Source organism: Microchirus variegatus, assembly GCF_963457635.1.
Source record: "Microchirus variegatus genome assembly, chromosome: 17".
Classification (NCBI taxonomy): domain Eukaryota; kingdom Metazoa; phylum Chordata; class Actinopteri; order Pleuronectiformes; family Soleidae; genus Microchirus; species Microchirus variegatus.
In genome coordinates, this window is record NC_139818.1 from 10,066,456 (window position 1) to 10,093,740 (window position 27,285).

Here is a 27,285-nt window from a genome sequence, read left to right on the forward strand (position 1 = left end):
ACTTTAAGGTGCTACCGTTTGACAGTCAAGTGTGACAAAACCTTAACAATTATAACTTTTTTGGGCAAGGTTGGATCAGTGTTGGAGCAAGTTTTCTTTCAAGTGGAAGGTTGTGGGTTTGATTGCCGGCTCCACTAGTCTACATGCCTATATGTCCTTGGGCAAGACACTTAACCCCATGTTGGTCCTGATGGCCGGCAGCGTGTGAATGAGTATGAAAGATGTGCTTTGTGAATGGGTGAGTGAATAGATGTGAATGCCAAAAACTGTAGTGTAAATCAGCTTTGAGTGGCCAAAGCTATAATACAGACAACTCTGTTAAAACCTTAACAGTAACCAAGTCTGCCTTTGGGCTTTCAGACACAAAGTTACTTCTCCTTGTACCAAAATGCCACAAAGTTAATTTTCTCACTCGCTCAAGTTGCATAGATGAAAATTAAAACCAGAATTCTGAGGCCACATGATGTCATACAAGAATCCAGAATTTGATACAACCTATATGACTCAGCTGGGGGTAAATCTTGCAAAAAAAAAAAATGAATCACTTTACATTTTCTAAATTGTGTTTTTTTCCCCCCTTGGTTTCAGCCTCAAATGTCTGCACTTCCAGAGGAGCCAGCACTTGCAAGCAGTGTCTGGCTGTGCACCCCAGCTGTGCATGGTGCTTCCAGGAGGTGAGTTTTCGGAGTGGTACTGATGTCTTCATCGGCCAAGTCATCAGCGGGAGATGAATGAATGCAGATGTTTATTTTGCTATGTTACTATGTGACAGATTAACAGTCTAACCAATTCTCTGCTCTTTCATTGGACTCTAGACGTCATGTGGCTGCGTGGAGATGCAGTCATATTTTCTTGTTCAAACTTTAATCAATACAAACTGTTGTGTTATATGTCTTATTTTGTACAATACAGCTTTTCAATGCTCCTAAACATCATCATCATCATCATGTCAAGGCTCAGTCTGTTAAAAAAAAACCTCAAGAGCAATTTGCAGGATGATTTAAACATAAGTGCTTTGGTTCTTTGTGTTTAGAAGTTTAGTTTCAATACCCGAGGGTGTTGTTTAATAAATGTTTTTATTAAAAGGAGTTTGTTTTGTTGTTTGTTTTTCTGTCAGGACTTTGGCCAGGGAGTCGCCACATCTTCCCGCTGTGACCTGAAGATTAACCTGGTGGCGGCGGGCTGTGCGCCTTCAGCGATGGAGTCTCCAACCAGCAGGATGCAGGTGCTCGAGGACCGACCGCTCAGCAACAAGGCGGCGGGGGCCACACAGGATGTCACTCAGATCAAGCCCCAGAAACTCCACATCACCCTCAGGCCAGGTTGTAGCGAAAGTGTTTTTCCTCCAATGATTGTCCATGTTGTTTCCTGATCAGTCAAACTAGATAATTAGTGGTAGCTTGGGAAAAAAAATGCCCTCAAATTGTCCAAAATTGTGATGATTAGGGCTTTTAATTCGATCGTAAAATACATAATTAACTTGTGCAAATCGAGTCTGAAATGGCCTGCTCGGCATCAGAAGCATACCAAAATCCTAACCCTGTAATCCTAAATATGTAGAACAGAAAAGCTAAATGTTACAGATTATAGTAAAGGAAAGGAAATGTCTAAAAATGTAGTGTAGTTGGCATTAAATGTTATACTAAATGATAGAATAACAGTGTGTTTCCCAACATTGGATAGAATTGCCCCCAAAAAGTGAATTCCTATGCTAAGTTAATAATAAACAATATTTCTCCCTCACGTTCCCCAGATGACGCTAAGCGTTTCACAGTGAAGGTGCGTCAGGTGGAGGACTACCCCGTGGATCTCTACTACCTCATGGACCTCTCCTACTCCATGAACGACGACCTCTTCCGCCTGAGGACGCTGGGCAAAGGCCTGGCTGAGGCCATGAACCGCACCACCAGCAACCTGCGCATGGGCTTCGGGGCTTTTGTGGACAAGCCGCTCTCTCCTTACATGTACATCTCCCCCAAAGAGGCCGTGAAGAACCCCTGCTACAGGTGAAAGAACAATACAAGCCTCACGTAGTTGAGTTAGCGGTGTGTGATGATAGATACAGCCTCTCAATCATTACACTCGAAAACTGACCTAGCTCAAGCATTGATTGAAATGTCAGAAGATGAGTATAATCATTTTATAGGGATAGTTGGAGAACCATTCATAAGATCTGTGCCTGCTAAAGTATGTGAGAGTCCATAGAGATACAGAGCTGTTGTTAGCTTGTGGGGACACAGGGTATAGTGGTCTACTGCTGCCGTGTTTGGAAAGTTTTTATTGCTTATTGAAATCCAAGCGAAGGATTGCCCAGCGTCTGCAGCATGGTGGGAGCATGCACAGTGATGTCAGCACTGACTATTGGCGCTTTTCCATGATCCAGTCCCGGCACGGCACGGCACGGCACGGCACGGCACGGCTCTGCTGATGAAACCGCTGTGACGTTGTTTTATAATCGACACACACAAACGAGTGACTAGTGACTTGTAAAGCAGTTGTTTTTCAGTGTAACTGAATCATTAGAGTCAGTTAATTAAAAAAGATCTGTTCAAAGAATCGTTCAGTACTTCCTGCATGACCGGAGCATGTTTTCAGGATTTTAAAGACCTTTTAATGGATCGACAGTTCGGCATTGTCCTGTTTGATTCTTGTGTCGGACGTCACGCTCATGACTCTTCCAGTGACGACACTCTCTGGCCAATCATGGGCCGGCAGCCTGTTGACGTCATATATAGAACCAGCTCAGCTCGCTTAGAAACTTGCCAGAGCAGGTAATAAAAAAGTACCAGGTACAATCCCTAATGGAAAAGCAAAAAACAATATGCCCAATTGTGCTGTGCTGGGAATTGTGTAGTATACAAGCACCAGTGTCTGTGTCTCATACAACCACACTTCAAAATGCTTGAGCTAGCTCTTAAATATCAATTGCAGTTGCTAATTATATGTTCTAGTGTAAAGGGAAGCCTATATGAGTTGGGCTTTTAATTTGCTTTTGATTGGATCAAAATGTGGAGGCACAGTTGTGTGTGGCGGTGCCTCACTGCCAAAAGGTTCTCAGTTGGAATTCCAGCTCAACAGAGCCTTTAATGTGTTGAGTTTGCATGTTTTGTTTGTGTGTCAGTTTGTGGTTGACGGCTGACTCAAAACTGACTGTACAGTGTGAATGTAAGTGCGAATGGTTGTGTTTGTTGGCCCTCTGATAGACAGCCCAGGCTGTACCCTGCCTCTTGTCCAATTTTATTCATTTACTTTCAGGGACAACGCAGAAAACATGACATCATATCAAAGTAGTATGAAACAGATGTGCATATAAGATTTCTAACCAAGCCTAATGTGCAATCCCTGTCCCTGCTTAGGCTTTTCCTTGGGCTGGACGATATGGCTAATCAAAAAAGAATCGCAGTGATCCAACCTTGCCCCAATCGCATTTTCTCACACCAAACTCCATTTGCAATTTTAATCGATTTCCTTCCTTCTTGAAAACAAACTGCGTATGAAAAAGTCATTATTCAATTAAAATTTGCTGTCATTTTGTTTTTATTTTCCCCTGTGGGATTTAGGTTTGAAATGCAACAGAATAAGCCTTGAATCAAGCATATAAACAAGATAGCAGGCCCTGCCATTGTAAACAGAAAAAATATAACTTTTCAGCAAGCTTTCTACTGTCCCAACTTCCAGGGATTTCATCTTTACTACGGGAGCCTATGGGAATTGACTGATCAACCGAGTATGTAATAAAAGATGGATGGATAATTCAAAATGTAAATGTAAAGTGGACAAGTTTATTTCTGAAAATGTCTAAAACTCTTAATTCACAATTACACCAATAATGTGAAGATTAGTTTAATCGGACGTCTTTGTAATGGAACGTTTATTTGACTGGTTGTATTCCTGCATTGAGCAGTGCTTTACCTTCCAAATATGTGCAAGCTGACGTTAGTTTTCAGTTGCTGTTTGTGTCTGCGCGCGAAAATTAGCCCCATTATGCAGATGATGTCATTTTTGTGAGGACGCCTTTAAACACTGTATTGCGCAGTAAAAATGGAAGCAGACTCAGTGTCACAGCACTTGTTAAAGGCTTACAGTGGCTCCCCTAGTGCTTGGTCAGCTCTGTATGGTAATCTCACTCTGGGCGAGTATCACCATGCATCGATGGCTGCTCAGTGGTGGATTTAATGTTTGTGTCTCTTGTGCGGTGATTTTCTCTCCTGCTTACACAGTGTCTGCCAATATCGGCCTCCAGGGATGTTTGGATAATAGATAAGACAAGTAGATCATTTTGGTCAACTAGTGAACAATACAAGGAGAGGGAGAGTTTCAGTGGTGGTTCTGTTGAGCCTTATTTAACTAAATGACAGTCATGGTTCCCCAGATGAAGTATCATATAATCTTGGATGATTTCCTGACTTTTCCATTTCCCTAGATTAGAAAACAGCTGAATGTTAAAGGGACAATTCGGATGTGGTCATGCGTGGTACTGACACATACTGTAATCAGCACTTTCTGTGCTAAATGTCCCCCCTGCACCAGGAAATACTCTCACTGAAAACTGATTTTAGCCTTTTAACAAAGGGGTCCAACGAGTTAATATAGCTTTGTAAATAGCTCAATCTCTGCACCAAAGTCCATAGAAGAAATCTGTGATTTTACATCACTGCAAACAGAATATTTGAACTCTTTCATTTTAATTGACCTAAGTGACATAAACTTAACTGCAGGCCAGCAGCTCTCATATTTCCATGAATCAAAAATGCTGAATTTCTTATGGACTTAGGGTGGGAAAGTGAGTGAGTTTACAAACTTGAGTTGCTGCCAGATCTGAAATAGAGAACATTGCACCGATGGACTAGTATGTAGAGTTTTTTTTTCATGGAACAGCCAATAGGAGCACTTTCCTGTGCCTTGAGGTGCATACATGCTGTTCCCTTACTCAGATAACTTGCTTTACATTACTCTGAAAGGCTATAACGGAATTATGGATCAATGACACCCACAAAATATTGCCTACTGTGTTTTTAAGGTTTGGCCCAACTCCCAATTTCCTATCCACTGACTGTGGCCTTGATGGAAAATGTTTAGAGGCCAAGGAAAGATATGAAGGAGAAATAACAAGGTCTTAGATGAAGACAAACTCAGCCCTGTGGTTAATATGTAATTATGGAGGAAGGTGTTGACATAGGATTATGAATTATGCTACTGCAAGGAATTGTGGGATGGATTTTTTTGCTTTCTTTTGCTACAAGATGGTCCAGTGTGTACATTTATTGATGAAGCTGCATGATGGAGCTTAATATCCTTAATAATACCTCATCCTTCCCATTCCAAGCATGTAGGAGAATCATCGGTAGTCTTCAGTTATCATTAAAAGCCCAAAGATGTTGTAGTTTGTCCATAAAAATGTGGTATAGATGATATCGGCATAGAAGGCTGACTGAAGTAAATATGAGTTCATTCTGGGGTAATGAAAACAACATCTCATACATTCAGGTCGTTGTACACTTTATGTTATACTGCGTTTGTGCCAAATCATAAATAGCTTCAACTAAATCCTACACACTGGACCTTAAAAGGAGATCGATGTAAGCACTAAAGAACCTTGACTTCACATTTAGAGAATTTGATCGAAGCTGTCACTGTAACTGTTGCTTATACTTCCAGGTTATTTCTTTCATTTTGGAAACACTAATTAACTGTGGCCAAGTCCCAAAGTTGTCATAACAGGAAGCACTAACCATTGAAACACATTAAAATAAAGAACGGTCATGTCAAACGTCTCCTACTTTATTTCACTATAAAACACTGTGCAAACCTCCCTGTAATAAAACACTGTGTATCAAATCATTCTTTGTTCCAATTAATTAAGGACCTAAATTAATAAAATGGTCTGTGTTTGATTGACAGCATCAACACCACCTGTCTGCCCCAGTTTGGTTATAAACACGTTCTGTCTCTGACGGAAGAAGTGAGTCGCTTCACGGAGGAAGTGAAGAAGCAGATGGTCTCCAGGAACCGAGACGCCCCCGAGGGAGGCTTTGATGCCATCATCCAGGCTGCAGTGTGTAAGGTGAAGACACACACACACACACATACATATGAACATTTCAGGGACTAGTTTGTAAAACAAAAACTAGTCTGTAAGTGCTTTGCTGCTTTAGAACAACATGATTCTTATTTTTCTGATGTGTTTTTTTTATGGACACCAGGAGCAGATCGGCTGGCGTCCCGGTGCCTCCCATCTCCTGATCTTCACCTCGGACGCAAAGACTCACATGGCTCTGGATGGTCGTCTGGCAGGGATCGTGCAACCCAACGATGGGAAGTGCCACCTCAGCCCTGACAATGTTTACAGCATGTCTACCACCATGGTTAGTGTACACTGTAAGTGTGCTAGAGAAGTGCAGAGAATGGAAGCCTTTGTTTGAATGTTCAGGTCTGTGGAAGTATGAATAGGAACATTTCAGTGTTTATGTGTGCCCGCGCTGACCGCACTGACCCGTCTGGCCCCACAGGATTACCCTTCTCTCGCTCTGATCACAGAGAAGATGTCGGAGAACAACATCAACCTCATCTTTGCTGTGACCAATCCTGTGGTTCCTCTGTACCAGGTCAGAAGCTCTGCAGTTCACACGTCACTTCACAAATGTTTAGCACACAAAAATAGCAACCAAGTCAGGAAAGAAAGAAATGCATCCATAAAGTTTTCCAAAGGGAAACAGAGAAAAAGACAAATCCCAGTCTTGGACGTATTGTAACCCTTTAGCGAACGTCCTCCAAACCTCACTGGTTTTAAAACTGTACTTTTTGGATCCTGCTTTGGAAGAATGCAAATCAAAATCAATCAATCATGTATGCTGTTCATACATGATTATAGTGTTACCATGACAACCAATCTGAGTGTGGTCCCTGATCCTGGAACAATTTTCAGTCCTCCCTTCGAATGATTCCAGATCTATCTAAAGGGAGGGGTTACTGCAAGCTGCAGTTGCTTTAATTCATTGATAAATGAATGCCTTCAACTGTATAATTACTTCTGATTGTTTTCTGATGTTATTGTTGCTAATGTGGTTGTCCAGCTGTATGTATGAATGGTTCTGCAAATTGACCATGTCTTGGTTTCGTCTCACTTGCAAAAGAGATTTTAATCTCAGTGTGAATTCCTACCGTGTACGAATGTGTGTATGCACATAAACTAGTATGAAATATGTCGATTTGGTGGATTCATGTGAAGAGTTTAAGATCATATCCTACATAAAAGTAAATAGCAGACATTTTACAGAAACCAAACAGTGTGACGTCTTTGAATTGTCCTTTTTAACCAGGTAATGGAGTCAAAAGTGGGACTTTTTTTATAAAATCTTTAAATAGCAAGATTGTGTAATATGTCTGGGGTGAAGTGTGGTCATTGGTCAGGCTGGTTCTTTCCACAGATGAGGTGTACGCGGCACAGTCACTGACTGACCTCATATAACCTCACTTCAAAAAACCCTTAACTGCCCCTTTAAAGGTTTAAAAGAGGTTTCTCTGACTGCGTAGGACGACACCGGTCTCCAAGCCCGTCTATATGATGTCTACACAGATCTATCTTCATTACCACCAGATAATTACAACCCCATAAACTCTTAAGTCAAGGGCATCAAACTGGATGTGCCATAATTCCTTTCAATTAAACCATAATAAAACTGAAATCATAGTTTTTTTTGTCAGCTTTTGGTAGTTTTGGAGTCTAAGTACTTGCTTAAGACTCAAGTAAGAAATATTGGTATATTGATTGATTTAAACCTGAATTATTACAACCACATCAAGGCTATAATGCAAATATTGAAGACCTAATGTCAAAGGATGACCTTGACAAACTTGTGCATGCTTTTAATTTTGGTTGGCTGGATTTCTGCTACAGCCTTTTCACTGGTCGCTCTCTTAAACATCTATTAGCCAGCTGCAGCCGATACAGATTGCTGTGGGACCAGGAAAATAGGACGCATCACATCAGTGCTGAAACCACTGCACCCTAGAAACAAAATATATTTCTGACCTCCTTCCGCTTTTATGAACACAACAGATCCTCTCAGATCTGCATGTGTTGTTACTCGTCTTGTGGTGTCCTCCTGAAGCCAATCAGGAAATAAGAATATATTGAACAGCCACAAGGGGGCAACCCCACTGGCTGCAAAAATACTGCAATTTGGTCATGTGTATGAATGTAAATGCTGATGTATGCAGATGTTGATTACTTGTCATGCCCGAAATAAACAATTCATTCATTCATTCATTCATTCATTCAACATCAGTAAACATTTAATAATGGAGTTAATGGTCTTAATCACTGGTTTCAGGTCTTCTTCAGTAGAACATTATGAAGCGTTAAGAAGCTAGAGCCAACATGAGTGGACACTAGGGCTGAATGATTTTGAATAATAAAATTCAAATGCTTCATTGTTGAGCCCTAGTGGACACCAGTGTAATTGACAACTGGTATTGTTCATAGGTGCCTGATTTCAGGTAACATCTGTGAAGTTTTTGTGAACATGGCGCCAACCAAAATTTGGTTATCTTGGGCCTTCAAAATGTTTGTTTTCATGCCCTTCAAGCTCAGAACAAACCACTGTCAGCATCTGGTTTAGAATCTTGCAATTCAGGTCATATAACCTTGTTTGTATGCCAGAGCTTTTTTAAAAAGTAGGGACTCCTATATCAGAGTGATGTATCATATTCAATTCATGTTTTAAGTCCACTATAAATTGGTATTAAATGTCCTATATAATGCAAAATCAATTGCACAGAGTTCTACACAAACTTCCAGCCTCAGAGGATTTATCTGTCCAGTGGATACGTGTTATATATGACGGCAATGTGCCTGCTAGAGCCTGCAAATGATCACTTTTCCAAATGCTAACTGCTGTTAGCTCCATGTAGCCTCTGTGGCTGATTCGTTTCGTTTTACTTTTTTTTAACTTGGAGAAAAATGGTATAATATGAGTCTTTTAATTGCTCTGTTTTTTTTGTTTGTTTTAAAATCATTTTTGCTGTTGTGTTATCTGTCGCTTTTAATTGTTTGTCAGTAAAGCACTTTGGACTGCCTCAGTGCTTGAAATGTGCTATACTAAATAAAATATACTCTGCCTTGTAGAATTACAGTGAGTTGATTCCTGGCACCACAGTCGGAACGCTCTCCAATGACTCGGGCAACGTAATTCAGCTCATACTGAAGGCCTACACCGTAAGTGTCTGACACACACACACACACACAAACACACACACACACACACCCCCCCCCCCCCACACACACACACGCATGGCTAGACAGTATTTGAGGAGATGACATGTGTGTGTTGACACACACACCCTGTCTGAGTCATTCACACAGTCCAGTCAGAGTGAAGCTGACCAAATGTAGGCGACTCCTGGCTCCACCTCAGGGCTCGTGTTTATTATTATGCGGAGAAAAGCTGAATGAGCTGAACAGTCATTCCTGCTTGTAACTGTGTTGTTTTTGCAGGTGTGCACACATGCATGTGTGTGTGTGTGTGTGTGTGTAAGAAGTGCACACTCACATGCTCCCAAATAATACACCGAGTACAAGCAGGCCTACATGTAATGAGAGGAGGAAGTTCTCTAATCACTGTGCACTGTGGGAAAAGGGAAATTGTTATAGCAATTATGACATTTATTTATAATTATTATAATTTATATATTCTAATAAGCTATTTTTGCAATTTAGTGTTGGTCTGTAACAGAAAGTGGAGGAAATGTTTCTAACAACCTAATGAGATTTTGGCTTGTGATGTTGGTCTATATAATTACTTTTGTGTGTATATTTTCTTGTGGGTTTTTTTCCGTTCCTTTAAAAAAAAAAAAAAAAAAAATCCTTTGTTGCTGGTTGCTAGAGAATCCGTTCCAAGGTGGAGCTGGAGCTCCAGGATGTCCCAGAGGAGCTGTCCCTGTCCTTTAACGCCACCTGTCTGAACGGAGAGCTCATCCCGGGTGTCAGGTCCTGCTCTGGGCTCAAAATAGGAGACACGGTCAGTTCTGTTTGACTTCAGAACCTTTACATTTGGCCCCATTAGTTGTTTATTAGTGCAGAATCTGTGCATTTTGACTTCAGTTTGAATTTATTGGCACAACGGAGGAAATGGTGTACTTGTCTAAGGACAGCACCTTTGCACAAAACAATATCTCAGTAGATACGTCTCACATAGAGTTTTAAAGAATTATTTAGTATTTTGTTATTATTTTTATTTATGAAAAAAATGATCGTGAGAAGAATAAATAACACAAATCATAAGATGTATATTAATGAACAAAAAGTAATCTGGCTTGCATAAGAATATGGGTTCAATAATGGAATCATGCCGCTGTATTTACAGTTTATACTACGTGAAAACGTGATTAACTGGCCACATGTCTCCATCTTCACTACCATTTCTATCTCTGCTGATTCAAAATACTTAAGACCTAGTGTCTGTAATCATGTCTTGATTCTTATAATAACATTCCAACGTTACTTCCTATTTTTGAATCATGTTTCTGTCTCTTTCCATTTCCCTCCTTGCTGCTATCAACATGATTGTACAATAGGATTTTCCCCTTTTCTTCAGATGATGGAAAGAAACAGATCAGCATCCTCTGTGACTTTGTCTGTCTATATTTTTGCTGCCAACTCCATGTAAAGCAACTTGCTGTACTGTTTCTTTGGTCCGCCCCTCTTTTGCATTTTTTCTCTATCACAGCTTCCTTGGCTCTTTTCCTTGTTCTCTCCTCACTCCAGGTGACATTTTTGGCCTCCGCACACTTCTTGCTCTCTGAGGCAGCTCCACTTATTTCTTCCATATATGGCCATTTCATCACATGTAGTAACTGCCCACTTTTTGGACATTGACCAGATTTGGATGCAATGTTGAATGAACAATTACCTTTGACTAAATACATATGGAGGGCCTTCGCTATGTCATATCTTTGTGCCGTGTCTGCCAAGAGTGATTAGATAATGCTGGAAATTTGAACAGCTGTTGAAAGAACCACTAAAATGCTTTAAGGCTGTAGTAAGTAACTTTTAAATAGCAACAAATGTCTGTGACATTCAAACCGTAGTCCACATAATGATGATTAAGCGTATCAGCTCCACATAACTCTCGGTGTGTATCTCAGTGTAGTGGATGGTTAGATCTCTTGTCGCCCAGCGACATTTCCATGCTGTTTTCCATGTTTTATGTAAAGACCGATGAAAGAAACAGGAAAGACTGCTACTGTGTACAGTTTGAAGTATTAGTGAAACAAAAACTGAGCTCTGTAAGCCTATAAGATGAAGAACTTTGTATACAAATAATTTTACAGCATGTATTTCCATGAAGACCAAACAGAGGCAAACATCACCATACGTTACACATTGTAGCTTAACCCTTTAACACTGAGTGTAACTTTGCCAATTTGCATTACCGTAATTACGCAACGGTTTGTGCTATCGGTTTCTGAAAAGCTGAGAATTTGCACGTCAAAGACAAGATGCGGTTATTACGGTAAATTCACTCGCACTGTTGCAGGAAGCTGGCGAATCAGCGTCTTTCTCACCAGAGAGGAGAGAGTTGGAAAAATGCTTTGGACATTGTTTCCATTTTTTGGTTTTTGGACATGGAGACAAAAACTCAAACAAATGTTATTTTAAATGTGCATTATGTAATATATCTAAAGCAACTGGCCATAAAATCCTCCTAATAAATCCTCCATGAATAATGTTCATATAACAAACTGAACTCACCAACAACAACAGTACAGACAAAATATTTGCATTAAAAAAAATATTTTGCAGACTGCAAATCATGTTTATGTCTTGAAATCATGTTTTGGCATGTGGCGCCACCTACCGCCATCTATCAATCATTGCAGTCAGTAGAGTCTCAGCTGCTGAGCAACCACGGGTTGCCAGTTACGTCAGAAAACGAAACCAAGAAGACCTTGGTATTTTGAATTTGAATGTAGTAACTGTTTTTGGCCACATTCTTACATACTGTATGGCACCTTTAAAATTGAACATTTAACACGCAAAACTTGGTGTTTGTGTATTACTACAGTGTTTTTCAAAATAAAACGTTTAGTTTTTCTTCATTTTAAATGATTAATACACTATTTTATCATGTAGTAATTTTTAAATAACTGCCAGATATGGAAAGTTATTCTGGAAAAATAGGCAAAAGCACTTAGTTACAGAACATTCTGGCCCTTTTATGGTTAAAATAAGCAAAAATTCCATACACATTTTGAAGCACCCATTTGTTAGTATCTGGCTGTAGAGACTTTTCTTAGAATCTAAAATCAGGCATTTTTCCTCCTCAAATTCACCCAGGTGTCTTTCAGCGTGGAGGCCAGAGCTCGTGGTTGCCCCAAGCAGAAGAAGAAAACCTTCATCATTAAGCCTGTGGGTTTCAAGGATTCCCTGTCCATTACCGTCACCTTCGAGTGTGACTGCAAGTGCCAGGCCAAAGCCCAGCCCAACAGCAACAAATGTTACCATGGAAACGGCACCTATGAGTGCGGCATATGCCTGTGCCACCCGGGCCGCCTGGGCCCACACTGTGAGTGTGCCGAGGGCGACTACAGTCCTACAGAGCAGGACCGCTGCAGTGGACCTGCTGGTGCAGGAGGGCCTCACTCAGCCATCTGCAGTGGCCGTGGAGACTGTGTGTGTGGTCAGTGCGTGTGCCATAGCAGTGACTTTGGGAAGGTCTGGGGCAAGTTGTGCGAGTGTGATGACTTCAACTGCCTGCGCTTCAAGGGTGAACTCTGCTCAGGTAAGGGTCTAACACAAGGAAGAGGGTTCAAAAGCCATGTGTCATTGATTTGCTTGAGCAATTTTGAAGTGTGACGCACCAGATACTGACACACTCCTCATGTGCTGAGACACAGAGGCTCACTCTCACGGAAAGCATGGCATAAGATGCCATACATAGTTGAGCTGTTTGTAAAGTGGCTAAAATCTCTTTTTTCTTTGTGCCCCAACTGGCAGCCATGTTTTCAGAGAGAGCGATCGTCCATGTCTTTAATTATTCATTTATTCAGTTATTTTCTTGTTGCTTTTGCCGCATGAATGACTGAAACATAGTCTGAAGTGACATTCTCTAAGATGTATACTGCATTTAAAAAAAAACACTAACTCCTCTCATAAGAATCACTGGGCTGAGGCAGCTTTTGTTTTATTACAAAAATTACAACCTGTCAATCAACAGAATGTTAATCAGTCACAGCTGGATTTTATAACATTTAGTTCAACCAGGTTATAAGCAAAGATCCATTGTAGTCTGAATGATTGGATCTGAAAAAGCATACGTATGAGGCATGTGGGTGTATTCTTAGCACTATCAGGTTAGGGTTAGGGTGATCTGATCACCCGGGTAAAGTGCCAAGAATAAAGTTAGTTGGGCTGGGGGTGAGCAGTTAGGAAACATTTTTAATGGATGTTTTTTTTTTCTTTATTATTTATAATCAATGACTTGATATTTAAGGAGATATACATTTCTGTAAAACCTGTCTCTTGAGCCAACAGTCGTATATATAGTTGTATATAAAAAATGAAATATCTACCTGTCCTCATGCTAAACTAAACAATCTTCATATCCAGTGCACTGAAAAACATGCGGCTTTTGTTCTTATCTAATTATACAAGAAAAAGGTATTTGCTAAATAGTAAACAGCTCCTTTAACACTGTTTTTACTTTGCTGCTGAGGTTGTCATTCCCCTTCACCACACTGACTTGCCACCTACCACATCTGGGAAGAATTACATAGAATAACAACACTCCCCTGTGCCCGAGACATGGGCTCCATTTCACAATGGTGTGTGTGTGTGTGCGTGCGTGCGTGTGTGTGTGTACTTGTATTTGTACGTACCCATATGTACGTGTATGTGCATGTACTTGTATGGACCATTAAACAGACCATTTAAGACAAAGATATACTTATATACGTACAAATATCTTTGTTTTAAATGGGTTAATACTTGGTTTTAAGGTTAGGGTTAGGTTAAGTGTTAGGGTTAGACATTTAATTAGGATTGTTACGTTTAGGTTAAGGGGCAACGGAATGCATTATGTCTCCTCAAGTAAGAAAAGGGCATATTTTTCCATAGATTTTCAATAAACAGAGTTCCTTTTGCAACCAGTGGGGTCGCCCCCTAGAGGCTAAGTGCTACTTTTGGGCTTCAAGACTACGTCCATATTTATAAACATTACATATGGTCCCCATACATGATATGACATTAGGATTACGACATTTACGATTATGGTAAGGGTCAGTGTAAAACTAAGTTTACACTACACAGCTTTCAGATTTGGAGGATTGTTCATCCCGCACAACACAATGTGTTGTCATGGAGTCGAAAAGCCATTGTTGTGAGTGACCAGCAGCGGGTGTCCACACACTGCACGATCTTTCAGCTGGAGGAACCGCTGTCATGAGAAAACACATATGGTCACAATAACACATGTGTGAAGTGGGGACCGATGCACAAAACCGGGCTTAATTTGGCTCTGTTTCATGTCTACAAGTCCACCACTGAGATTTTATTGCCGCAGTGCTTTCTGTGATCTCTGTCACATTTTTAGAAGTTGTATTTCTCCATTTTCTCTGATAAATCTGCTGTTGTATTTCCTGTTAGAGATTCAGCTACCTTGACTCTGGTCTCTGATTGGCTGGGTTGGCTTGAGTTATCGTAGAGTCTGATCAAACTTCTAGCATGCTGGAAATGAGATCATGGCCTGTGGCTGGTCAGGGAGGTATCCACGATTCTCCACGGGCTGTAAATTTAAATATTTCACACTTTGCGACTGTCGATCACATGCCCATAATGGAAGATTAGCTGCCATATTTTAAAACTCATCCATGAGTGGATTATAGGGCTGAAAGTTATGCTTTGGTCAGCACTGGTTAGGGTTAAGATTAGAGTATGTCCTCAAGAAATAAGTGTAAATAGACCAAAGCTTAATCCTAATGTGTCAGAATGTTATTTCTGAGGCACAGGTTAAGATCTGTGGTAAGAATTGTTTTTGGCTTTAACTTGGGGGTATGCTTGAAACATTTATAGTAAAAAGTGAGAGATATTCATTGTGTATAGTGTTATATATTTGAAACATGATGGAGTATTATCACAAGCAACCACCCATCAAAAATGGGTCGACGGCAGCTCAGTGGGAGTCGTCTTTCAACTCGAAGGTTGTGGGTTAGATTCCAGGCTCCGCTAGTCTACATGCTGATGTGTCCTTGGGCAAGACACTTAACCACCAGGGTTGCTCCTGACGGCTGTGCCGGCAGCATGTGAGTGGGTATGAAAGATGAGTGATAGAAAAGGCCCTGCGTGCACAATAGATGTGCTGTATGAAAGTGTGAGTGAATGGGTGTGAATGGGTGAATGGCAAAACTGTAATATACAGCAGCTATGAGTGGTCATTAAGACTAGAAAAGCGCTATATAAATACAAACCATTTACTCTAATGATGAGTACTTAAATATATTAATTGACCTCCAACAGCAGGTATATGTTTTTATATACATATATATACAGTATGTTTCAAATTCCTAGTTTGTGTGTGTTGGGGAGGTATAGAAGAGTTGTGTAAGCCTAACCAAGCTTTTATGCCACAGACTTCTTAAATTTCAGACGTGAGCTTTCTCCACTCAGGAGAAACTTTTCCAAACGCGTTTCCATCGCAGCTGAGACTTTTGAACAGCATGAATAATAATTTGTGTTTGGTGACTGCTAAGATCCTCGTGTTTCTTGCTCCTTACTCTATCACGAGTGTTCTTCATTTTGTAAACAACACATGAACAGTTCATTCGATCGAGGTCGTTCACTTGACCATTGTTAATTGCTTAATGGCACGGTTTTGCCACTGACTGCATTCTTTGCCTCATGCTTCACCACGTTGTTAGATATATGTCCCCCCCCTTCCCTCCCCTCCCCTCCCCACACTGCTGCTCTCACAAAGAAATGTTTTTGCTCTATTCCCAAAAGGCCATAGATTAACATGAAAATACCTTTCTGCTTACTCATTGGCTGGTGTGTAATAAGTCTAAAAATAAACCCATGTTTGGGCAGAAGAGGGTCTGGTTTGAGACTACTGAATGTTCTGTATGTAGAACATGGTCTGCTGTCCTGAAATACCTGATTCATTCTTTGCCTCCACAGAATTGCCTAATTAAAAGCTAGTGAATCCTGTGGCTGAGTGGTAATGACAGTTTGTTCATTCATCATCCCTGATCCGGTCAGATTGTTCCGAGCAGCTTCCTGCCCTATTGTTTATCTGGGCATTACTTTGGCATCTTCAGGCCACAGTGATTTCCCGCAGTGTCACTCTCTGATTGGTACACACACATATGTGGAATAACAACAAACCAATCTGCGCACATTTTCTTACACACACACACACATGAATCATGCAGCCCAAAATAAAAGCCCTCCAGACACCACAGGCACAATGGGTTGTAGGTCTCGTAACAGTTGCGGGGAAACTTCTGCTTTCCAGTGTTAGCGGTCAAACATCAAGGCTTTACCAAGCCACTGGAAAAAATATATTTCTAACATGTGTGTGGATGTAGACACTCTGTGTTCGATGGAAACATGGCACAGTGTAATGTCCTAGTTTGGCTTGAATTTAGCAATTACCTTCAGATAGAGCGGGAGCTGGAATTAATTAAAGTTTTGAAGCATTGTCATTGCAGGAAAGTACAGTATGGAGGAGTGTGACAATGGCTTGTGGTAAATGTCATCATAACCTCTTAGCAATCTGCAGACAAGCTGACCACCCAAACTGTCAAAACCCACAGGACTCGCAATAAAAAAAAAAATCCCAAAGATCTCCCACATGTCAGAGTTTTGGAGAACGTTGAATGATGAAGCCATAAAAACAAACAACCAAAATTATAACCATGTTCACCTCTAAAAAAAATGGTTTCTTCCTCTTTTTTTTATTGCTTATTTGATTCATGTTTTGTTTTCTACAACTCTTACATCAGTGTCAACTGGAGTTATACCAGTAAACAGTGTTGCAGTAGAACTGTCAAACAGGGCAGCACATTGGTAAGGTTGTTAACGCTGGTGCCTCATTGCAAGAAGGTTCTCGGTTTGAATCCTGGTTTGACCGGGGTATTAATTTGTGGAGTGTGTTTTCTGAAGACATATCATTTGTGGTTGGGGAAATTGGAGAGTTTAAATTGACTGTAGGTGTGAATGTGAGTGTGAATTCTTGTTTGTCCCCGTGTTTGTTGGTCCTTTGAGAGATTGGTAACCTGTCCATGATGTACCCATGCCTCTAGCCCAGTGTCAGCAGAGACTGGCTTTAACTCTACCCCACAACCCTCAAATGGTATACATCAATCATTCCCAGAGACTGGGTCGGGACACACAGATGTGTCCTGGGAGATTCTTCCAGCCATTTACTCAAGATTTATACCTGCCTATAATCAGATGACCTTTTAACGCCACCGAAATCCACTCGTTATATCACTTGTTATAATTATCGCAAGAAAAGAGAAGAAGTTTGGTAATGTATGAGGAAGTCTGGAACGACAGAGAAGTATGTGAGTGTGGTAAAGTTAATGTATGAGAACAGTGAGACAGTGAAGGTGGGATTACATCAGCTCTGAGCCTCTTCTTGTTTGCACTGGTGATGCACAGGTTGACAAATGAGGTCAGGCAGGAGTCTCTGTGGACCGTGCTGTTTGCAGATGATATTATAATCTGTAGTGAGAGAAGTGGACAGGTGGAAGAGAGTCTGGAGAGGTGGAGGTCTGCACTGGAGAGAAGAGGAATGAAAGGTTGGGAGAAGAAAGACAGAATTACTGTGTGCGAATGACAGGGAGGCGGCGGTACGATGAAGATGCAAGTTGTAGAGGAAGCCAGAGTGGATGAGTTCAAATGGAGTCAGGTGAAGAAGCGAGTGCAGGAAGGGTGGAGTGGGTGGAGACAAGTGTCAGGAGTTATGTTTGACACAAGGATATGAAAGGGAAGGTCTACAAGACAGTCGTGAAACCCTGCTATGATGTATGGCTTGGAGACAGTGGCACTGTCTAAACGACAGGAGGTGGAACTGGAGGTGGCAGAGCTGAAGATGCTGAGATTTTTGTTGTGAGTGACCAGGATGGACAGGATTACAAATGATCATATTCCAGGGAGATCTGAAGTCGAACGGTTTGGAGATAAAAATCAGAGAGTCAAGGTTTAGATGGTTTGTTCACGTGCAGAGGAGGGACTGTGATTATAGTGAACACAGGATGCTGAAGATAGAGCTGCTGTGCAGGAGGAAAAGAGGAAGACCACAGAGAAGGTTCATGGATGTTGTTAAAGAGAACATGAGGACAGTTGGTGTAACAGGGGATAGGGCAAAATGGAGGCAAATGATCTGCTGCGGCGACCGCTAAAGGGAGAAAGAAGATGGAGAAGATTGCAACTAATGGAAATACAGTTAGACTTTAGCACTGATGGCACCAATCTTCAGAGGCTTGCAGGAATGGCTAAGCAGCATGCTAAGCAAATTTGGGGAGCGCCACTGCAGGAAAACCACATTCAAAAAGCAGATTTGTGAGCCTGTTACACTCTGATCTAGAAAGGTGGAGGCTGGATTGGAGGTGGCAAAGCTTTGCCAATGGCAGTAGTGTGAGGCAGCATTGATGGAGCAAGAAAAAAGTGAGGGAGAGTTATTTAAATGGACATATTGTATGTCTACCTGTCCTGCATGAACTAATGCAATACATTTATTTGGTCATTTTATGAAGTATTTAACATGCGTACAACAGGTTTTGAAAAAAACATGCATCAAATAAACCTGTGTATCCAACACACAGGTTGGGCCCTAACCTGTAAAGCCCAATTTGTACTGATGGTGATGGTTGGAGATATATAAACAATTTTCTTTTGTGAGGACATGATTGGCAGCATACTTAAAGTGAGTCTAAGGAACATGTCTTTCATTTTGCTCTCTCCCTTCCTTCTTCCCTCCCAGGTCATGGTGTCTGTAACTGTGGTTTTTGTCAGTGTGCACCAGACTGGCAAGGGGAGAACTGTAACTGCTCCAGACGCACTGACACCTGCATGTCCACCCTGGGTCTGCTGTGCAGTGGGAGGGGCCAGTGTGTATGTGGGGCCTGTGAGTGCACCCAGCCCGGTGCATACGGGGACACGTGTGACAAGTGCCCCACCTGCCCCGACGCCTGCACCATGAAGAAGTGAGGCTGCGTACAGATTTTACGTTTGTGCCAGCTTTATAGTTTTAGAGAGTACTCCTTTAAATGAACTGATGGTCTGTGCTTTTTTCTTCTTGAAGGGAGTGTGTGGAGTGTAAACACTTCAAGAGAGGCAAGCTGTTCGACGACAACACCTGCTCTCGAATCTGCAAGGATGAGATCGTGCTTGTGGATGAAATAGGTGAGACGATGCTCAGTGGAGCCAAGCTGCGACCATCCAAACAACCTCTTTCTAACATATTTTTTATAAAAGATAGCAGCTACTGGTATTGTCATAGCTTGTCATAGTATTATGATACACATTCTGTTGCAGCAAACCCCCCAAAGCACTGCACTGAGCAACAGTGTGTGTTATTGCTTAATTTAATTCACTTTGAAATAAATCTAACTTTTATATGTATATAGGAGGAGTTATGCTTTCATATAAAGTTTTACAAACTAAATAAATGAAACTTTTAAAATTCAGTATCCATGGGAACCATATCAGTTGATGGACAAATTGATGTGCTTCATGTTTACAACATCTTTTATGGCATGCAAAGGCCACCACAGCTTCCGTTTTTTTCCTGTTTCCTGATGTATAGGAAAGGGAGTGGTGAGCGAAGGAGTGAAACTATTAGATGTCCCTAATTCTTACACATCATCTGAATTTAAAAATGCCTAAGACTACGGAAGCCCTAAACAGTGCATTATTTATTATCTTGTGATAACGACTTATTATCTTGTTATTGCTATATAACATAGGTTGTTTTCTCGCGATAACAAATTAATTTATTTTGTTATCTCTATATAGCAAAGATTGTTTTCTCGTGATAATGAATTTATTATTTTGTTTGCTCAATATAACAAAGATTGTTTTCTCGTGATAACGAATTAATTATTTCATTAACTCAAAATAACAAAGATTGTCTGATAACGAATGAATTAATAATGTGTTCGTCTTAAGTTCTATCAGTCATCATCCGGTATCCATGGAGACGCCCGGGACCTCGTAGCTGTTCAGCCATGTAGTTAACGACGATTGCGCCGCCGATACAGCTGAAACCTTGCTAACACTCATTAATGTGTATATTGTCCGTAATAGCGAGGCATACTGGAAATAATAATGAAGTTATCGCGAGAAAACAATCTTTGTTATATGGAGATAATGAGATACAGTGCATCCAAGGTCAAACCCATGGTTGTTTAGGGCTTCCGTATAGAGGACATTTTTAAGAAAACTATTTTATTTAAGATTATGACTATTTATTAAATTCCCTGCAGTGCTTCATGATACAAACGCTGTGAACTGCACTTACAAAGACGAGGACGACTGTGTGCAGCGTTTCCAGTACTATGAAGACTCCAGTGGAAAGTCCATCTTGTTTGTCATCAAAGAGCCAGGTAAGAGATTTTCCCACTGCATGGACAAACAAGTAAACAATTACACCTGCTTAAATCAGGATTAAATGACAAGCACATTGTTTCGGTTTTTTACGGTTTTACTGTTTTGCTTATTCTGGTGAAAATAAAATCTATAAAATCACCACCAGTCCAGAAGGATACAGCACAGCGTAGCAACAGTTTGTAGCTTCTTTTTTTTTCAAAAGAGCTAATAATGCCTCTTTAAATATGGCTAATATAATATAGGTGAAATTATGGGAGTCATTTAGCGAGGAAAAAAAAAAATCTACAACTACTCATACATCACCCGTTACACCAAACATCCTCACCTTGTGTGTTTTCGACGCCCACGTACAAGTTGTCATCTGCTTGTTAGTGGCCAGATAGCAAGCGTGTGGAGCAGTAAAACAGCCTTTAATGACCATAAGTGCCCGCAGAGAAAGCCTGTCCCTGAATCTGCCTTTAATTAAAGTGTGTGTTTAATTTAGACACTCGTGGGTTGCAGAGAAGTACACCAAAAAATTTGCCTTGAACACGGTGCACCCCGCTGTGTCAAGGAGGGTCGTAAAACTGCCGCCAACCTCCTCCAGGAACACGCTGACTCAACATATCCTCACAAGAAGAGGCAGATAGGGGAAACTAAGTAAGCAAAAGACAAGGGAAAAGGTTTTCTGTATTATAAGGGAAGAAATGGACATGCAACAGCGTCAACGAGGCATATTTTTCATAATGTCTGACCGGAATGATACGTGTATGGGCGATAATGGAAGCTTTTACAAGGATCAAAAGGGTTGGCTGCAAAGCAGGAAACGCAAGAAAGTCGGAAAGGAGGAGAGAGGAAGAAGAGTAGCTTTGATGTCGGCCATAAAAGTTTACCATAGTTCCTTCTATAGGTTACTCAACGGTACTTTTCACACACAGTGTACCACCTTGAACCAGCGAGGACAGCACAGAAAACAACATTAAAACTCTTGCATAGTAAGAAGTTGAATGAGAAAATATATGATCAGGACCTCTGAAATACAGTTTATATTATTGATCTGTATGTATTTATTTTTTTGCCTCAAATGAATAAGCTCTATATTTATATGCTGTGTTGTAATGTAACGAGGTACAAATACTTTGTGACTTAACTTAAGTACAAAATTCATGTATCTGTACTTTACAGAAGAGTTGGTAATGGTCTGTATTTACATATAGAGCTTTTCTATTCTTGATGAGCTGCTTTACACCACAGTTTTGTCATGCACCCATTCACATACTACATGGGGTATCCTGTCCTAACTCCTCACTTTTTTAATAAATTTACTAAAACTTAAGTACATTTTATATCAGGAATTAATTTGGATACTTAAAGGTGCCATATGTATGAATGTGGCCAAAAACGGTTACTACATTCAAATTCAAAATACCGAAATACCTTTTAGGTTTCGTTTTCTGACGTAACTGGCAACCCGTGGTTGCTCGGCTGCTGAGACTCTACTGACTGCAGTGATTGGTAGATGGTGGTAGGTGGCGCCACATGCCAAAACATGATTTCAAAACATAAACATGATTTGCAGTCTGCAAAAGATTTTTTTAAATGCAAATATTTTGGCTATACTGTTGTTGTTGTTGGTGAGTTCAGTTTGTTATATGAACATTATTCCTGAGTCTCTGTGACATATTAAGAGGATTTTATGGCCAGTTGCTTTAGATTTATTACATAATGCACCTTTAAGTACAGTAAATGTCATACTTTTACTTAAGTAATATTATTTAAAAAAAATGTGACTTCAACTTCTACCAAAGTAATTTTCTTTCCATTTTCGGTATTTAATAAAAGACTGCTTGTACACAGCAGGTCTCACACAAGAGTGCACACATCATGTCATCCCCACCTGAGTGGTTGTTGTTGCTACCATTTTAGTAATGACTGGCCGAGCAGATTTATCTTTATAAGCAGCTTTACAGACCAGAGTGATGCTCATGAGGTTTTGCAGTCTTCGAGATGGGTTTTCATGCTGTAGATAACAAAAGCAACACAGGAAGTTATGTTGTTAGATGTTTGACATGTGGAAATAATACTCTAACGTTTAAATAAAGCATTAACAGTTGTTTATAGATACAAAGAATCACTGTATCTATTTAACATCTATGCTTCTGCAGAAGTTATCTTGTTGACTTCCTGTTAGTCAAATACAGCATCCTTATAGTGCTATGCACCGCATAGGTCCATTGTGTGCTGAACATGAACACCTCTGTGGCTGCTTGAACGGTGTGTGTCGTCTGTAAAAGTCCACACTGCCACACTCTCATCTCTCTATCTGTGAACTTCCCTGCGATTGGTAAAACTCGCTCATCAAACAGAACCTTTATGACACGTCCACTTCTTCCTCAAATTACTCGATTTACATTATGCTGACAAAAATCGATTACCTACCAAATGTTTTATTCCTATACCTATTCATTTGAGTTATGTACAAAAAAAATATTTTGGAAAATGTTCATCAAAATTCAATTAAGCTTAAAGAGTTCAAAGTAGCATCAGTGAAGTCTTGCAGTTTAATTTTAATTTCACATGTTTATCATTCTACCTGGGCAATATGGACACAGATTTACCAAAAAAAAGACAGATACCTCTTAAAAATCTTCATGGCTGCAAGCAAAAAAGCCATAACAAGAAGATGGCTCAACACAGAACCTCCCACGGTTAATCAGTGGGAAGCTATAATCAAAGACATCCAAACGATGGAACTACTGACGTTTAGTCTCAGACTACAAAGAGACAAAGGTGATGCCCTCTGGGAAAAATGGAACACTTATATCTCAAGAAGAGGTGATAACCTGCCTTAATGCTATACATATTTTGGTTTTAAAATTATATTGCTATAATTTATGTGACATACGACCTACTCGCAACCCCTCGGTTCTCTCATGTTTTGTTCCCATGAGTGTCCACACGTATATGTGTATCTGTGTATATTGTACTTGAATACGAGTTTGATTATTTAGACACACAAGCTTGAGTATTGTACTTGAATACGAGTTTGACTACTTTGTGTTACTTGGACACACAAGTGTGAGTGATCATGTATCTTTGTCAGATCAGGTGCTCAGACTTGTGTACGTATTCTTTGTTATTCGTTTTTTGTTTTTGTTTGTCTGTTTTTTCTGTGCAAGAAAATGTGAAAAATAAAGTTTAAAAAAAAAAAAAAAAAAAAAAAAAAATTCAATTAAGCTTGGAACATAAATCAACCTTCTAAAACCTCCAAACTTGGAAACATGTATCGAAACTGGTCACTGCAGATGATATGATATGATAAAATGTATAGAGCAGGATGATTCCTCCCCTTAGATTTATTCAGTAAGGTATGGGTGTTTCTATTAATTTTTTTTTATTATTATATTATATTCCACTCCAAGCAATGTTGCTGTGGAAATGTATAGAACATTTAAGAAAAAGTGAGCTAAAGCTTTCCCATTTCTCATTGTAAGATACTTGCTTTTTGTTCATGTCAAGTTTCAAGCAATTTTCCTGTAGAAAGTTTGAGGAAATCTAAGGAAAAGTTGGCTTCATCTTCAATATTGACATCCCTACTGTAAAATATGCAGTTAAATACAAATTATTTTAAGGTGACAAAAAGCTTTTAATGGTCTCTCAGACGTTGTTTGTTTAAGACTTCAAGGAAAGGTCAGCTTATCCTCTCCTGCATCATTTCACAGGTTGTAATTTATGCTCGAAGGAATGTTAGAAGAAAGACTCCACCTGGTTGAAAACGGACAGGGTGCCAGCTTTACAGCATTACAGCAGGCCATTTTTCAACAGCATGCTCTCTGTGTTGACAAAAGGATGACGTGTCATGAAACAGCAGTATATGAAATTAAATCAGACTCCTCCGATCTGGCTTATCTTCACTCCTGTGTGTATGTTACTCATTCCTTTATCACTTCCTACTTCTACGCAGACTGCCCCAAGGGTCCAGACATTTTGGTGGTGCTTCTGTCAGTGGCTGGAGCCATCTTGTTCCTTGGCCTGGCAGCTCTGCTTATCTGGAAACTGCTGATCACCATCCATGACAGACGAGAGTTCGCAAGATTTGAGGAAGAACGCGCTCGTGCCAAATGGGACACGGTCAGTGGATTTAGTCTGAGGCGGCACGTGGTATTCGCTCAGTATTGACACTGAAATCAAGGCTCTTTTTAAAAGACACACACAACACACGTGCACAAGGCCACACACACTCTCATTTTCTGTTGTTTTTATTATTTTTTGTGGCATGCTGTTACTCCCAGCAGAACAAAAGGCATCTAACGGAAGGGCTGGGTTTTAAACAAGCGAGTGTAAATTAGCCTTTACTGGTAATAGGCATCTGTGTGGCATCAAAAACACACCCGCGTCCCATAGGACTGAAACCACAAAGAATCACAGTAGTTTTAGGATACTCAGTGAGCAACCTAAGCAGTGAAACCACAAAGCACTCATTCACTACATACAGTAAGATCTCATGCAATATCTATTTAATTTGTAATGCTGATTTTTTTTATTTAATTACTCATTTCCAGAGGGACATTTAAAGTGGCTTTATAGTAGTTTAATAACCTTGACGTTCCGTTTTATTTTGTGCTGTGTAGTTGCATGAAGTGGGCCACACAGTTGGTGTAGTGGTTAGTGTTCTTGCTTTTGCAGCAAGAAGACGTTTGCGACCCGGTCAGAACAAGGGCCTTTCTGCATGGAGTTTGCATGTTCTCCCTGTGTCTACGTGGGATTTCGCCAGGTTATCTGGTTTCCTCCCACAGTCCAGATACATGCAATATGGGGATAAGGCAAATTGGACACTCTAAATCAGGGATCTCAAACTCAAATGACCTGGGGGCCAAAGCGCATCTATTGTGGTCAAGAGTGGGCCGGCCTAGAGAACAAACAGTGGGAAAAAAAAAACAACAGACATTTATTTTAAATTACATAAATAATAGTGTGGACAACTGTAATTAAAATTCGTACCAGGAGCCTTTTTCGGCAACTGCCATTCGTAACAAGCGTATTTATATATGTAATTGAATACTGAATACTTGAATATTTAATAATGGGATAATTATGACCAAATGTCTTATTATTACTGTTATAAAAAACATTTCTAGCAAACATTTATTATATTATATCACCTTGCTGGCAGCTGTGCCTCAGCTACACACTGTGTTTAAAAGACGGTGAGGTAGTGGCCATGTTTTCATTATAAAATGATATTAAGTGGGGGGCCCGCATGTGGCCCCCGGGCCGCCAGTTTGAGACACCTGCTCTAAATTGACTGTGAGTATGAGAGTGGATGGCTGTGTGTCCCTGTGATTGACTGGTGAACTGTCCAGGTCTGTACCCCGCCAATCGCCCTATGTTTGCTGAGATTTTGTTCCTGTCAAAACATGAGAGGCGAACCAGCACCAAATTCCATATAGAAAATGTGCAACTTTACAGCACACATGGAGAGTTGTTGATCCCCTGCCGCCTCTATCAATAAGTTCAGTAATTTTTTATTTGGATTTACCCGAGTGACACAAACCTACCAAACGAGACAGCAATAAACCAGCAGCTCTCACATCACTGCAAGCTAAAAACACTGATTTTTTTTATGTGGACTTTGGTGCAGGAGAGCAAGTGGTTTGCAAAAGTCAGTTTCCAGTTGGAGAATGGTGTCTACTGGCGAGATTTAAGCAGCAAACATATACTTAAGTTATCGAAGACTCTTGTTAAGTTGGCTAAACTCTGTTTCCTCTGTGTATCTGACAAACAGGGACACAATCCGCTGTACAAAGGAGCCACCTCGACCTTCACAAACATCACATACAGAGGAAAAGACTGATGCTACTGAACAACGATGAAGAGGGATTGATGAAATGATGGACTTTTGTGGGAAGGCACCAAATCATGTGCAGGCTTCTACTGTCACAAGACAATAATTAATAATTATTTGTGTTTGTAAATATGTAGAAATGATTCCGAGGACGCGTTTTTATCAGGGAACTGTTATGAACATCCACTTATGCTACACTGATGAGTAAGATATTGTTTTGTGTTGATTTATTTTGACTGAGAACTGTTGTGATGTGCAGGCCAGAGTAAGGTTAAATTCACCAAGATGTTCACTTTTCCATTTTCTCCAGCCATTTACTCTACATTGTATTATGCAATTTGGCCAATTGACAACTAAATGATGTAAGATAGTTATTGTTTTTCTTGTGCATATGTACGATATCTTCTTCCTCTGCTACAATCACTCTACAACAGAGGTTAATGGTTCTTTATTTGTTTAAAAATACTACAAACAGTGTCATCTTTTAAACTAACTGACCTTAGTGTTAATTGCATTCTTTTTTTAACATTTGGTGGAAAAATTGTATCAAATCAAATCAAAACATATTGCTTCAAAATGTTTAAATTTACAAATGATTCCTTGGTCAGTTAACCCCAAACTCTCCTCAGGATCAGATACCACCATGGCTCAAGTGGAATATTTTAAAGGTGCATTATGTAATAAATCTAAAGCAACTGGCCATAAAATCCTCCTTATATGTCACAGAGACTCAGGAATAATGTTCATATAACAAACTGAACTCACCAACAACAACAACAGTACAACCAAAATATTTGCATTAAAAAAAATATTTTGCAGACTGCAAATCATGTTTATGTTTTGAAATCAT

The 27,285-nt window shown here is 40.2% G+C and overlaps 1 protein-coding gene across 1 annotated transcript; it reads left to right on the top strand.

The window, feature by feature from the left end:
* Positions 1-234: 234 nt before the first annotated feature.
* On the top strand, positions 235-26,444 carry LOC310938898 (integrin beta-3-like; the record flags this gene model as incomplete). Its single annotated transcript, XM_083903526.1, has 15 exons — positions 235-238; positions 589-674; positions 1,118-1,322; positions 1,754-2,006; positions 5,902-6,064; positions 6,204-6,365; positions 6,510-6,605; positions 9,128-9,217; positions 9,885-10,019; positions 12,338-12,782; positions 18,984-19,206; positions 19,305-19,405; positions 20,488-20,607; positions 24,555-24,721; positions 26,376-26,444. The coding sequence occupies 15 exons, from the start codon at positions 235-237 to the stop codon at positions 26,442-26,444; spliced, it is 2,319 nt and encodes a 772-aa protein (XP_083759652.1).
* Between the last annotated feature and the right edge of the window lie 841 nt (positions 26,445-27,285).